General features: G+C 43.9%; 1 protein-coding gene across 1 annotated transcript in view; it reads left to right on the top strand.

Moving 5' to 3' along the window:
* Nucleotides 1-1,557: 1,557 nt before the first annotated feature.
* The window catches only part of TGFBR2 (transforming growth factor beta receptor 2), an 89,959-nt gene continuing 75,548 nt past the window's right edge, over nt 1,558-15,968 (top strand). Inside the window, exon 1 of the mRNA XM_038570626.1 lies at nt 1,558-1,750. Within this exon, the coding sequence (XP_038426554.1) occupies nt 1,657-1,750 (94 nt within the window). The 5' untranslated portion in view covers nt 1,558-1,656. The remainder of the gene's footprint in view (nt 1,751-15,968) is intronic.

Raw genomic sequence — 15,968 nt, 5'->3', positions numbered from 1 at the left:
TTTCCTAAAAGACATTAAGAGGCAGCCTCAGTGTTGGGGGGGCCGGGGGGGCGGGCAACGAATGGTGATAGGACGCAAGGTTTCAGGATCAAGGGAATGAACACATAGACTGACAGGGACGTTTTCTGGAGTTGGGTTTCTGGGGAGTGCTATTTGCTTTTCTTCCCAGTGAGCCTGGCCACCTGCCTCTGCAAATACTCTTTGTCTTAGATAAAGGAAGTTCGTTGTGTAACCTGCTGGAAGGTCTCCTGGTGGGCAAGCTATACAGAACCCAAGTCTTTGAGAGTTGGGAGTAAAAATGAGCATACAATTCCTTACCCAACCAAGACCCACGGGAAAGAAGAGAGTGGGTCTGTAATAATTAAACTTCAAAGGTGTCCCCCAGGATCTTTCTAGGGCAAAGCTGGTCACCCTCGCAAGAAGGGAGAGTCGAAAGTTGATCCTTGTTTCTCCTTAGGCGGAGGTGACTCTAAGGACTGTCTGTCTTCAGGGGCAGTGTTGGAATGCAAACCCTGGCACTGAGCTGACTCCCAGGCCACTTTTCTATGTGCATTTTCTGCCATACTCGGGACATTCTAAACCTAAAATGCGCCCCCCCGCCCCCATCACTCCGTGGGGACTGCTTATTTACACTTAACTCCCCGAAGCACCCCCAGGGGGAGGCAACTCAAAGTCGGAGGCAGCTCTCAAGGGGCCGTCAGAAACGCTGCGCACCTCGGGCGGACATCCCGGGTCAAAATCCGCGTTTTAAGCAAGATACTCAGGTGGTGGAGATGCACAGTCAAGGGCGGGGTTGCAACAACACAAAACAAAACAAAACTTCCGGACTTCGACCTGCAGCTGAGAAGAACATCTCGCAAAGCGGCGGTGTGTGCATACGCGCAACCGAAAGCAAAGTTTAGTGCGGCCGTACAGGCTGCGGGCCCCGAAGCAAACACACACAAAACACTGTGCTCGCGACTCCCGTCTCGGGACGCACCCGGGCGTCGGGCACTCGGGGGTCCGCAGACACGGCCCCGGGGCACCTGGGGCAAGGCGGAGGATGCTCCGAGGGGGTGCCCGGAAGAGTGCGCCCCTCTGCGCGCCCCGCGGCTGCCCCGAGCGGAGCGCGTGCCCCGGGGGCGCCGGGAGCTCCCGAGGGCGCCGGGGGCGGCCGCCAGTTCGCCAAATCCCTCGGAGGGGCCGGTCTCGGGGACGTGATTGGCAGGCGGGGGAGAGGAGGGCTGGAGGCCGAGCCGCGGGAGCAGGCTTTCGGGCGGCGAGAGGTCCTGCCCAGCTGTTGGCGAGGAGTTTCCTGTTTCCCCCGCGGCGCCCGGGCGAAGCGGAGTGAGTCACTCGCGCGCACCGAGCGAGGACACCCCCGCGCGCGCGCTCGCCGGGCCGGGCGCCGGCCTCCTGCGCAGCTCCCCTCGGCCGCCGGGGGCCTCCCGCGCCGCCCCGCGCCGCCCCGGCCTCAGGCCCCCCGCCCCCGCCCCCGCCCCCGCCCCCGCGCGGCTGCCGAGCGGCGCCACATCTGGGCCGCGCATCTGCCCGCCCGGCCCGCGCGGGGTCCCGCGAGGGCGCGGCGCGGAGGCGCAGCCGGGGCTCCGGGAGGCGCCGTGCGCTGCGCTCGGGCTCGGGCTCGGGCTCGGTCTATGACGAGCGGCGGGGGCTGCCATGGGTCGGGGGCTGCTCCGGGGCCTGTGGCCGCTGCACATCGTCCTGTGGACGCGCATCGCCAGCACGATCCCGCCGCAGGTCCTGAAGTCGGGTGAGTGCCCCGGGCGGGCTCTGGCGGGGCGCCGGGGGTCCCCGCGGGGCTTGACAGCGGCCGGGCGGAAGCGGAGGGCGCCCGCGGCCGAGCCGCGCAGCCCGGCACCCCCGCGCGGGGAAGTTCACGGGGAAGGGGCGCGGGGCGCGCCGGGCCCCCTTTGTGCGGCCGGGAGAGGCGCCGCGCCGGCCGCGTCCGAGGCGGGCCCCCACCCCCGGAAAGGGAAGTTTGAGGAGTTGCTCGGGCATCCGAGGGAGGCAGGGGAGCCGCGGCCCCGAGCCGAGCCCGCCGAGGCCGCGGGGCGGCCGGCGCACCTGGGGTCGCCGCGGCCGGGGGGATGCGGCGCGCGCCCACCCGCGCCCCCCGCCCCCGCCCCCGCCCCCGCCCGCGGCCCCCCAGCCCCGGGTCCCCCAGGCCGGCCTCTGGGCCCGGAGTCGCTGTCTGCAAGTTCCAGGGAACGAAGCGATTTCCCAAGGAAAGTTCTCCGGCCGCACCGTGGGCCGGGCAGGGAGCGGCGGGGAGCGGGGCTGTCAGGTGGCGGGCGGGGAATTGTGCACACGGTGCCTGCTGGGTGCTGGGCGCTGGGTGCCGGGTGCCGGGTGCCGGGTGCTGGGTGCCGGGTGCTGCACAGGCCGCCCGCGGCGAGACCGCCCTGCCGTCCCGGAGGTGATGGTTCCCCGCAAGTGACCTTTGAGGGAAATGGGAAGCCTAAATCCTAACTGTGCTCCCTGGTCTGGAGGGTTTCCAATGTGAAAAATGCAGGAATGGAGTTCTTATGTGTTAGGGAAAGGACCGAACTCCACCCCCCCGCCCTTCCCCGACCTTAGAGGCTACTTATTTTTGAAGCAGTGATCCACATAAGTGAGGATCTGCAAGGCCTCAGGCCCTCAGCTTCCTCATCTGTAAAATGGTTCCATCTGGATAAGTTGACATCCCCTTCATCTGTGGCTCTTCTTGCCGCTCTCTTCCCCCTTTGGTGACTTGGAAATGCCCTGTGTAAACTTGGGATGAAGTATAGAGGCTCTGACAGCCCACATCACCCCCAGGCACTCCTTCATCCACTAGGGCCCCAGGCAGCCTTACCTTTTGGGTTGTCTAGAAGAAATTAGCACCAAGTTCTAAATGGTAACCTTTCAGAGTATTCGAAGTGGATTGAGATCTTTTTAAAATTAAGTTTCTTATGGAAAGTGGCACGGAGATGGGAGTTCTGAATGGAGTGAGAAAAAGGGACTGTTGTGAACCAAAAAATCCTAACACAAATTTGAATTTCATAAAGTCCTACTGTCTCATTCTCCGATGTTCTACATTGCAGTACCAGAATGTATGTCCAAGTGTCTCTGATCATGCTCCAGGCACTTAAAAACTGACTTATATGTTGCTAATAAAGATTTTAAGTGGCACCCTTAATTTTCTGAGCATGTTACAAATCATTAAAACTTTTGTTTCAGGTTACGGAAGAAGGAAATCAACAGATCCTGATTTTGTTAGATTTTGTTTACAAGGATTAGATTTATGAATTTTCAAATCCCAGACTCAGTAGTTCATGAGTCAGTTTCATTTCATCTGTATACTTTTTAAACAATCAACTTAAAAGCCCAGTGGCTTTTTATTTGGACTTTGATCGGTTTTTAAAAACCCACAGATTTCATATTTTGATGGAATTAAAGGTGCCAACTTTGAACTAAGGAAGCATTTTGGAATTTTACTCATTTGAAATTAAATTTTCAAAGATAGTTGAAGGTAGAAGGTAGCTATAATGAAAACGAGAAACTTACTTCCAGTTGCATTCTAATTTTCTGTGTAAGTAGGCGGTTTCAGGATTTTTCTAAAATAATTGGTAAACCGTCAAGACATTTTTCAAAATATCTTACTGTGTGATAAGATATGAGATAATTAGATGGCTAACGGAGTCCTATTAGGCCACCCAAAAAGGTCCATCTTCTGTTTAATGGATTTGATAAGAACAAACTTCACTGAGAAATATGCTTAATTCTTATTTATTTTTTTTTAATTTTGTAGATCCACCCTTCCTAAATGCCCCAAATTAAGTAATTACTCTTTAGGGGAAAATCTTAAATGTCAGAAAACTCTTCAGATCTGAAAAATATGACTGTTACTTTTCAAATACCTAACAAGAAATTTCTGTTGAGGACTCAGTATTGGTAAAGTGTCATACAGATAAACTTCTTTCCTAAAATTATGTTAATGATGTACTTCTCTTCGTTAGGGTCAGAGACTAGAGATCTAGGTCCAGAATTTGATCTTTGGTCTATTGCATTTTAGAAGAACCATTTTTCTGCCACTTCCTTTAATTTTCACCAGTTTTGATCTATACAAGTATCTGTCATACTTTGGATTTATTGCCCCTTTTTTTCAAGGTAGCACCCCACTGTGATGAATCCTCATTCTTGTCTGGGGAGCTAGCATAACTGCAACATGGTTTCCATTTTAGTTTACCAACCCTTTGTTATCAACACAACTTTTAAAATTTTTCTTTATTTTTTAACCCCATTTTTCCAATTAAGAATTATGTCTCATTGGTGCCATTGTAATAAACGACCATTACTCATTTTTTCTTTTCAGCAGTATTTATAGAGCATCTCCTTATACCGGGCAGGAGGCTCAGACCTAGAGACACTATCCCAAATGAATAAGACAGTTTAACATATGGGAGGGTTTTAAAGGCAAAGATGAGGATGCGTAGTTTAACCCTATGTATTTGGAGACATTAATGAATACTGGTGTGGTTTATTTTCCAGGCCCTTTTTTTCAAAAGCCATTTGGTGCTGAATGCCCTTGGAGGAGTGTAAACTAGATGTGCTTGGTGTTTTTGGTTTTTTCTCTCAGTCCCTTTGAATGTCTTTTCATTGATCTGTTCCTTTCTATGTCCACCATGTTGCAGGCCCCCACTTGGGTCACCCCAGTCCTCCATTCTGTAGCCACTGTGGTGGGCCCAATGTGCCCACCCAGTCTTTCTCTTGAGGAGTGACTTAGAGATACAGGCTCTTGAATAGAGGCCTCCTGGGTTCCAGACCCACTTTCCATTTACTGGCTGTGTAGCTTGATGGCCGCGTAGTCCCTTTCCTTCTGTAACCCCCCCAACCCATTTGTAAAATGGGGATTATGGAGTTATAGTGAAGTTTAAATAAAATAATGCTTTGAAGTGCTTAGCTTAGTGCCTGCAGCATAGTAAGTGCTCAATAAATACCAGCTTTCATTATTATTATTAACTCCTTAATCAGGCCTCACAGGATCCTCCCTGACCTGGTTGCCATTTGATTCTGACACTTCACATCCCACCATGGCTCATGCTTTCCCAGTATATCCTTGAGTCATCTTGCATACACAAACCCTAGGCAGTTTAGGCTTTTTTAGTGCCTTTGCTGAAGCTGCTGCCTGGAACTCCTGCTACCTGAATAGTTACCCCTAGCCTTTCAGACTTAATTCAAGTGTCATTTGCTTAAGGAAATCTGTTTGCCCCAGGTTGAGCTAAACGTCCCTTCCTGGGGCCAGGCCTCTATCTTAGCTCATAACAATAGCCAAAATTAGATCTTTATGTGACTCCTTTGCCAACCATACCTCTCAGAGGCAAGGGGTGTATCTTATTAATTTATCCATATTCAGGATCTCTGAAAGTACCTGACAAATCATGTAGTACCCAGGAAATGTTGAGCGGAGCTGCTAGTACAATCCAGGTCAAGTATTTTAACAACCAGGCAGGCTCTGTGTACTGGGAATTTACTCTGAATGGTAAAATCTTACTTTTAGGGGATCCCTGGATGGCTCGGCGGTTTAGCGCCTACCTTCGGCCCACAGCATAATCCTGAAGTCCTGGGATCGAGTCCCCACGTCGGGCTCCCTGCATGGAGCCTGCTGCTTTCTCTGCCTCTCTCTCTGAATAAATAAATAAAATCTTAAAAAAAAAAATCTTACTTTTAGTTAGAATAGTTTTGGCTCTGATCTCAGTGACAGTTTGGCTATTTTTATTGTATGGAATTGTTTTGTTTTTTTTTTTTAATTCTGATGAGATATGGAAAAAAGATGCTTCAGCTTCTGACAAACATGATGCAAAGTCCTTATCCAGTCCCTTCAGCTGTACATTTGGAATTGCTGTAAGGCATTCTAACCCACTCCTAAACTTTAGGGTTTCACCAAAGAAATTTTCCAGTAAATACTGAATTCTCTCTCTCTCTCTCTCTTTTTTTTTTCTAGAAGTTTGTCGAAAGGAGACTTTCATTAAAAAAGAAGTGCTGAAATCTAAATTTAGCTTTTAAGTTTCTTTTTTCATCAGGGTTTTATGTTTTGGTTTATAAGCGGTGAAGCAGAGTTGATCTAAGGGAAGCGTGGGCCTGTGGCAGCTCCAGTATGCCGCAGAGCTGCGTGGATATTATTTAGGTCTGATGCAAACCACCAAAACAGTTTAAAATAGGGTGCAGAGGAAACATACTTCCTCGCTAGAGCATGGCATTATTTAGCCAATTTCCACATAAAAGCATAGCTCTGTCACCTTGTTAGTTTCTGCCCTCCAGCTCTGCAGGTAGAGCTTTGGCAGATTTAAAGCATGATTTTCGGTGGAAGTGACTTAGCAGATACGCATTAGTAGTGAGAATACTCACCTCTTATTTTGTGCTGCGTCTTTTCCATGTAATATTCTGCTCCCCAGGTACTTGTTGCTTCTGACTGAGGCGATGTGATGATTCCCCTTCCTTGCCTGGCATGTCAGAAGGGTTTAGAATGCTGAGCGGGCACATTGGCTCATCTCAGGGAGAAGTCGGGAGAAGAGAAACTAACATTTGAAAATCTGCTCTGAGCCAGCTGCTTGACATTACTTATCTAATTTCATCTGCAGAAGAAGTCTGCAAGATAAGTTTTATTATCTTTTTTTATAAATGGGGAAGATGGAGTCTGCTCCAGGTCAGTTGAGGTTTGCCTGTGTATGTGTGTGTGTGCTTGCGTTCTCAGCTTGCCCTGCTTGCATTCTGCTCGGCTCTTTTACTTAGTGTATCCACGAGTACATATGCTGAGATGGAAGTTAGGGATGGGGTAAAGAGTCCACGTGTTTGAGAAAGGGAAAACTTACCATCTGATACCATCAATTCACTGCTCCTGATTTCACAATTTGCTTTGCTTGCATGATCTGCCTCATCCTATCTTTGCACCATAGAAAATCAACATAAGGCTGTCTCTTTACAAGGAAACTCTACTCTTCCTAGTCTGATCACAGAGTCCTGGTAGCGGGACTGAGTTCATGTGAACCATGGTTCGACCATTTACAGCAATTGGACAAGCACCATTTTCAAAGCTGTGTGTATTGTGTACCAGTTCCAGGCACGAAGCCTCAGCAACTGTTGGTGAGGGCAGAAAGAACAGAATTTATCCAACAGAATGGCGGATGATTTGACTTTTGAGGTTCCGCTAATTTGAAAACTTGTAGTTGGTTAACAGTCTTCTCCTCATGATAGGATCTGGCCTTTTACTTGCTATGATCAGCTTTTTAGGTCTTGGTACTCAGCATAAAGCACCTGCCTCCTTAGATATACTCAATTCAGGATCTCCCCCTTAGGCTTTTAAGGGTTCCCTAGCATCTTTGTTTTGTTTATAGGACTGAAGCTTAGATCATTAGAATGGGTTTAGCTGCAGAGTCAGTGCCTGTGACTCTTGAGGATGTAGGTGGGAAAGGCTATCTGCTATTAAGACGTGCAGTTTCCTTCCTTCTTTCCTTCCTTCCTTCCTTCCTTCCTTCCTTCCTTCCTTCCTTCCTTCCTTCCTTCTTTACTTCTTTCCTTTTCTTCTTTTATGATGAGACTTCCCCACCAGTTTTTTTTTCAGCGCAATTAAAATATAGGCATACTATATGGGCAAAAGGGGCCTCTGCCCTGACTCTTAGAGGGTACCGTCTTTCGTCTTCTCAAGTCAAACCCCTGTCCATGAGGTGAGAAGACTCTGAACCTCTAAATCCAAACTCCCTTTTTTAGATCACATTTCAAGTACTGGGAACCATAATTCACCATTCAAATGGCCCTGGGTTTGCTTTTCAGACTATATGGACCTTTGGGTACCTCTTGGTGAGGGCTTTTATAGCCATTAGTCTTTGCACCTAAGGGGTGGCCAAGGGACAGCTGTGTATGTGTGGGGTGTGTGCAGGGATATGTTACAACTTGGGTGCCCATGCATATCTTACAAGGTACCTCTTGATCCAGTATGGAGCAGGCAGTGGAAAGAGGAAGGTATATTAGTGGCCAGACCTAGGACAGTGTTTACCCAAAACACCCCATTCCAGAGAGGGACTTGAATAGTTCAAGACTTTTACAATTATACCGGTCTTCCAAAGTATTGGTAAGATATATTTGTTAGTCATGGTAGGACAAAACCTATTTTATTGAACCATTTCTCAGTTTGATTTATAACTTCTGATATTTTGGTCTGTGGTATGTGGACCTCTGTTTGTCCTCACCCTGGGTCTTCCAAGGCCAGGGATGCATCTGGCATCAATAACATTGCTTTACAGTGGTTTGGGTCACAAAGTTAGTTTTTGTTGATTATATTATGTTTTCTCCAGAGAGATTGGTCACTAACAAAAAAGCCAAGACTCCATTCTTAATCATAACGTATTTTCATTTGCAAAATTCAGTTTTTCATAGTTTATATCTTCTTGAAGGAAAATACAAACCTCAACCTTAGTTCTATTAATTTGACTATTGTTCTATTTCACTTATGCATTTTTTTAAAGATTTCCTAGTTCTGTAGTTGCATTTCCTCCATGTACTAGGAACACTAGGGCAAGGTGAAACTTATCTGGATGTTTTCTTCTACTATTGTAAATATTTGTTTGAGTGGTCCATGCCCTTCTCAGTGTCTGTCAGGAAAACAAGAACAGTGTTAAAAAGTCAAAAGCCCTTCTGATACTATATAAGGTATAGGATTGTCAAAACTGTGCATTTTAGAGAGTCAGGGAATGGGCAGAGCAAGCATGAATGTTTTGAAGGAAAATATGGGGTCAGGTGCAAACTCTGAGCATATATCATAGCACGTCTTATCTGTAAAAGCTTTAATCATTAGAGAGGATGCATAAACTTTGGGGACAACTCACTGCTGCTTTGTGGATGACTACTGGTCATCCTAAACCTCTGTGAAACTTTTCTACATAGCGAAATCGAATTGACCTCATGCTCCCGTGAGTGGTGTCTCTCTCTTGAAGAAGATTTATTTATTTATTTATTTATTTATTTATTTATTTATTTATTTATTTATTTTGAAGCTTTATTCATGAGCCTTCATGGACTGGTTTCCCAATAATGTATGTAACCCACTTATGGAGATCTTGCTACTGCCTGGATCATTTTGAGCACTACATTTCTATTATTTAACCTTCAAAACTGGGATCCCTGGGTGGCGCAGCGGTTTGGCGCCTGCCTTTGGCCCAGGGCGTGATCCTGGAGACCCGGGATCGAATCCCACATCGGGCTCCCGGTGCATGGAGCCTGCTTCTCCCTCTGCCCGTGTCTCTGCCTCTCTCTCTCTCTCTCTCTCTCTGTGTGTGACTATCATAAATTAAAAAAAAAAAAAAATCTAACCTTCAAAACAACTCCATGCGGTAGATTTTATAATGTTCATTATAAGTCCTCTGGAGTTTAGGAAATTTAGCAAAGTCCACCCAGTTAGCAAATAATTATGCTGGGGTTTGAATCAAGATGGTCTGGTTTAGGGACCTGCCCTCTAGTTGTTATATACTATATTGAGACTAGGTCACCTCAGTTGACATAAACTGTTCTCTATTGTAGCATGGGTGGTGGGGAAACATAGGGGTTAAGAAAAAAAAAATGGTACTATCCAACATATTTCTAAATGCTTTAGTGTTTTTCATTTATTATCCCATTTAATTTCTTTAGCTAAATAAAATCGCATTTGATTCATACACCAGGTAATCAAACATCAATGACTGTCTTGTGACCTCAATGGGAAAATGAAAAAATATACATCAGTTGATGAATCATGGGATATTTATGCCATCAAAGAGTTTTTAGGTATTCTGAGCAAAACCAGCCCTTTATTTGGAAGGATTGGGGAATTCAAGGGTGCATAAATATGTGGGGGATACATATGGTATGCCAAGGTGGATTCACCATGAGGTGAATGGAATGTAACCTTCAAGGCTTATCTCTGATATAAGCCCATCTCCTGGCTCTGGAACAGAGACTGGCAGTACGGTTAGTATATGTCATTCAAGAATATTTAAGAAATCTTGCTGTGCCTGAGTATTAGAGCTCATGCATAAAAGAAACATGATAGAGGTTTCCCCATATTTAGAGGCAATTCAGAACATTTACAGGATATCACTTAAAATGAATGATGAAGCTGAAACTTTTTCCAAGCTATTCAAAAATAAATTATAAATTCTAATCAACAGTTCTAGTGGGAAGACTGAATTATTTTTCTATTCTCTTTATAGAGAATATTGCAAAATATCATTGGAAGAGGGAATCAAAGGGTATGTAATCAAAAAAGATGGTAAACATATTTCAGAGGTCTGTCAGAGAGTTAATAAAAATAAATTTTATATTTGTGGTATTTGTACCTTTTGACAATTTGCACTTTGTAAGATGACATTTTGAATTCTAAACATTCACTTTCATACCTAAATTTCTATTCTTAATTTTTATATTCTTTTCTTAACAAGTGCCCCTGAAATTTAAAAGCTTCAGCTTTCACAAGGCCCAACTCTATGATTAGTGGTAGGATTTGCTTGTTGGCCGAGAAAATAATTAAAAATTCCTCTTCCTCCACTCCCCACCCCCATACAGAGACTGAAGTCTGCATCATTACATCACCAAACCCAAACTTTTTTTTCCCAGGTTTAGCTAAACCCTTCATTATTTTCCTAGTTTAGAGGCTCCATGTCAAGTATAGAAGAAGCTGTAAATATGTAATTATCACAGAACCTTGATTTTGAATGAAACCTAGATCTGACCCTTAGTTTGCGATCAAGACTGCCTCGGAGACAGCTGATGAAGACTAAAGCATGTTATACTGGCAACCAAGGTGTCCAGGTGATCTGTCCAAGTCCCTTGGCCCCACTAGGTGTCATTTTCTTCTAAGTACAGTGGGAAGAATTGGACTAGATGAAATTTTCAGTTTTTTCTGAAATTTTTCATTTTGCAGTTTAGTGGAGGAAACCATTGAAGTTGACTCAAAAACCTAATCCTTAACTAATTGAAGTAGAAAACTCAAAAGTCATAATAGGTCGTAACAGATACCACAAACATCCACTTGGAGTTTGTTGGAGATGACCACTATTGAAAAAAAGAAAAAGAAACCATAGTTATTTTGAAAATTTTCTGGTACAGGTGCCTGAGCATACACCCTAACTAAATAGCATGTTTACTTGAGCTAGTGCTTCTTCCTTGCTGAAGAAAAGGCTTACTTGGTTTTGGTGGTAATACCATTTCTCTTTTGTAATTATGGTGTTCTCATTCTCGCCTTCCTCTGAATGGGTTGAAGTGTCTGTGAAAGTTTTTTCTGAGGAAAAGAATTATGAAACACTTTGCTATGTCTAGGAAAAGAAAGTCCTAAAGGAGCTTCTGTGTTATTTGGGAAGAGAAAGGAAATTCGTCTGAATATAATTAGTCTTCTCTTGCCTTTCAAAGATTTCTCCACCACTTTTCTTAAAATATTCTCAGAAAAGACAGAATTTGCTACAGATTGGCAGGTTGCAGACTGCTTTTTTAGGCAGGGGAGTAGCTATGAGCCCCATAATTGCATTTCTGTATGGTCTGCATACAACAGCACAGAGGAGGAATCTTCTAACTATTGCTTTGAATGACTGTCTTGTTACTTCATATCACTTTTCTGTTTTGTTCTCTAAAACCCGTTGTATTGGGGGAAAACTATGATAAAATTTTACCTCAAATGTGTTTAAAGGGAAAACAACAGCAACCAGTGGTCACATTTTGCATTCACTATTCTGAAATCCCTAAAATTACATTGTTGTACGATAGTTTCCAACAATCTCAGCCCTTCCTGGGCACTCTTTTATTCTTATAAATTCTATTATAATTATATGATTTGTATTGCCTCTCTTATCACCTATTTATTTTTTCCAAGGAGTCCCAGACCAGCCAGTCTTCTTTTTGTTGTTTTTTGTTTCCCATCACTTCCATCAAGTCCTGCCTGCTTGTTCTACTTTCTCACTCCTTCACAAACCTTATTTAACATCTAGCTGTCTTGGGTTCTAATATGCATTGAAGTTCAAATCTTGAACTCAAACATTCTGACCCCAAAACGATGCTTTTTCACATCATCCCCTGAAGATGTTCTACTACCTTACTACTCAAAGGGCAGTCCAGTGACCAGCAGCATCAGATTAATGAGAAATTTACTGGAAATGCAGAATGTTGATCACCTCTCCAGACCAAATGCTCAAAACCAGCATTTTAACAAAATCCCCAGGTGATTCATGTACATATGCATTGAAGTTTGAGAAGTGCTGCTCCAGGAGCATTAAAACATTTCCCACAGAGGAATCAAAAGATCTGCAGCAATGTTGGTGGATCAGATCAGACTTGTTTCTGTCACTGAAGAAGAGAAGGATTGCAGGGAGAGTAGCTTCTAGTTTTATGAGGGTGTTTTGATTCCTTCCTAGCTACAAGGCCCCTTTTTAACTGTATGTAGCTAACACACGGAGGCTAACTGAAGCAAATGCTCTGACAGCAAGTCAAGTCGATTAGTGAGGCAGTTTTACCCTGTTTACCCAAAACATCTTCCAGGGCTCTCTCCCTTGACCAACAACTGTAGATCCTGAGATCCATTTCTCTGCTGAACTCACAGCATTTATCACGTTTACTCATTAGGCATTTAATCATAGACCACCTTCACATTTGTAGGCCTTAATTAAGAGCTATTATACCTTGGCATTTCTTAAAGTATATAGCACTGTGCTGTATACAAAGTATGTACCCAATAAATTAATGAGTTAATGTCAGGTTTTTCAGGACATGGTTCTACTCTTCAACATTAAAAAACAAAAATCTTTTGCCTTAAGAAACATACTTGGTTGTTGCCGAGTGAGAACTCACTAAATTTTTCTTGAATCCATCAGCATTTGCTTTAGACTGTTCTGAGAGTGCCACTATTGGCTTTTTCAGTGAGTGATATCTATATTTTATTCACCATTAGGCCATTTTTTTGCACCTCAATTACTTTTGTCCAAGAATCATGGGTCTCTAGGAGTTACAACATTCAGTTCTCACAGCTCTTTCAGATTTTTTCAAACAGTTTTATTTTCCGACTTTTCCCCCCCTTATGATACTGTAACTATACTCAGCAAAAACCAAAACAAATAAAAAACAGGAAAAAAACCCTTTCCATTAAAACTTGCCTTTTGCCTCAAATATCAACTTATTCATCAGAATAACTGTAAATCTTAATACCCAGAATCTCTCAATCAGACATTTATTTACAACAGGAACCTCGTTACATGAAATGCATAACCATTTGGTTTCAGTTTTACTCTTAAATCATGCTACGACCACGCAAGTCTGAACTCGTGTTTTCTGTCCTAAGAAGCTAATTGGTTTCTGCCCATGGACACCCTTTATCCCTTTTCTCTTGAATACCTATACATGGCCATCAGTTAAATCTCCCCAGATGTCATTTTGAATAGGTGGCTCCTGATAGCCTTCCATGGATCTTCTCTGTGGATCCTAGGAGATTGATTACATGGCCCTTACTTTCTCTTTGAGCTCAGGGGCTGTTTTAGTATCCTTGGTTCCTAAGACCCATCAATGAGTCACAAGATTGGTTCGATGATTGCATGCAAGAATGAGGCCAGTCCATCCCCCATTTCCCTTTCTGCTCCTGCGCATGCCTCAGGCCCTGGTTCCATTCGACCTGGGGTCCTCACACATACTTTTGCTTTTAGATTTTCTAACTTGTGACTGTTCTGCTCCCTTCAGTTTTCCCATTCTCTGCCCATGCCCTACAATACCTTCCCCATGCTGAAATAATGCCTGATCCAAATCCATTTCCTCTCCTGGGCCTTCAGGTAGTCAACCCAGGCAGATTTCCCATCCTTTTTCTCTTCACAGCCTCACTAACAGGCCTGGCTTCCACACTCAGGTGGCTTTGGTCACCAGGCTACCTGCGACTGTATGTGTGCGTCCCTTATTAGAATGAAGATTCTTTGAGGGAGAATCTTCTCTCTTATTCTTCTCTAGCACTCACCATACATTCTCACTGAATGATTGTTGTTGTTTAGAATTCATTACTTTTAGGGATGCCTGGGTAGCTCAGTGTTTGAGCGTCTGCCTTTGGCTCAGGTTGTGATCCTGGGGTCCTAAGGTCCCCCACAGGGAGACTGCTTCTCCCTCTGCCTGTCTCTCATAGGCAGACTCCTTCTGCCTATGTCTCTGCCTCTGTGTGTCTCTCATGAATTAGTAAATAAAATCTTTAAAAAAAAAAAAAAAAGAATTCATTACTTTTAAAGCCCAGGAAAACTGTTTACAAATCCAAGACAGGATGACATTATATATATATACACAGTGTATATGTATGTATATATATAGTATATATATATATATACACACACATATATACTTATATATAACATATATTTATATATTTATAGGTGTATATATTAAATTTATACATATTTATGTATTTATTTATATATAAATTTGTATATGCTTTTTTCTAGACTGTTTACATTCTCACCACCAAGTGTGTCATCAGTGGGCTTGTCATTTTTAGCCACCTTGAGGGAACCGTGGGCTTGTGGGAAATTTCAAACCATGTGTGAAAGTTGTGTAAGTTGCTCTTTGCCATGGGGATTCCATCTGCCTTCAGTCTTTAGTTTCCGTGAATTTGGGGGAAGTTGCAGCCTGTGGGTGTTGAAGCCTGTTGCTTTTCCATCTTCACAGACTGCTTTTGTTTCATTTATCCTCTTGTATGTGAATCTTTTGTAGAGGCCCCAACGTGTCACAGCTATAGATGCCAGAAAAAGTCATAAAGTAAATTGTATTATCTGACCCAGAGTAATTTTTTGCCACTCCCGCCTTTCATTTTTTGTGAATTGTAGGTTTTCTCTTATCATTGGGATAGTGAGAGAAGGGACAGTTGAATGAAGGGGTCTTGGTGCAATGTCTTTCAGATGCAAAGAGCATCTGAAGACAGCCTTCCAACTGGCTGAGGGAAGATAGCCCATATTGCAAAGATGAGTCCCGGCTTTAACAGCACAGCTTCCAGATACAGCTCCTGCCTCTCTTCCAGCTGGATTTGTCACCCATAGAGCCTCTCCTCTGGGGAAATCCAGGAGCTACCCCTGACTTCATAACACTACTTAGGCATGGACTAGCAATACCCTACCTGCTCTATCTAGGGGAAGAAGGAGACAAAATAAGAATTTTATGTCTTTCTTGTTTAAAGATTTTATTTGTTTAAATGATAGAGACCAGAGAGCAGGAGCAGAGGGAGTGACAGAGGGATAGGGAGAAGCTGACTTCCCCCACTGAGCAGAGAGCCTGACGTGAGGCTGGATCCTAGGACGTCTGGATCATGACCCAAGCCAAAGGCAGATACTTAACTGACTGAGCCACCCAGGCACTCAAAATTTTGTCTTAATGTTCTGTGGCACTAATGGGAAATGGTTGAGATAAGATACTTTTAATTTGATGTACTCTTGGTTAGCTTTCAAAAGAGAAAACATTTCTCTTTCAAGATTTTGATGGTGATGTAGGTGAGGATGTTTGTGGCCGTTATATAATCACTTATACTGACCTGTGCAAAGCATTTTGTCAAACTCAAGAGAGTCTCCTGTTACCAGTGTGTTAATGAAATACTGATGGTACCTTTGGGGACAAGGCAAGAATCTAGTTTCTTAATAGTTCCTTTTTGCTTCATGCATAACTGTTGGAACTCTAGTTAACTCTGCTCCAAGCTTACTGGCCTTGTTTCTCCTCAAGGTGTAACTCCTTTTTGAAAGTAATTGACTGAATGTTAGATGTCTGCGTTACTCGTGTTCTGCTAGTCAAAACAGTTTTGTTATCTCTTTATTTTTTTTTTCAGATGTTCATCTTTAAGTTCTGGGAAAGGGGTCTTAACCTTGACCTCTGATACCATGTACTGTTTTTTTTTTTTCCCAAGTACTGTTTTTATTACAATCAGGACTTTAATAAAATTTATGTTAAAGCAAGTCATGGTGAGCATTTTATAATGGACATCATTG

The sequence above is a fragment of the Canis lupus genome, chromosome 23, assembly GCF_011100685.1.
Source record: "Canis lupus familiaris isolate Mischka breed German Shepherd chromosome 23, alternate assembly UU_Cfam_GSD_1.0, whole genome shotgun sequence".
Lineage (NCBI taxonomy): Eukaryota > Metazoa > Chordata > Mammalia > Carnivora > Canidae > Canis > Canis lupus.
Note: the sequence above shows the minus strand (reverse complement) of the source record. Positions and strands in the feature narration are given on the sequence as shown.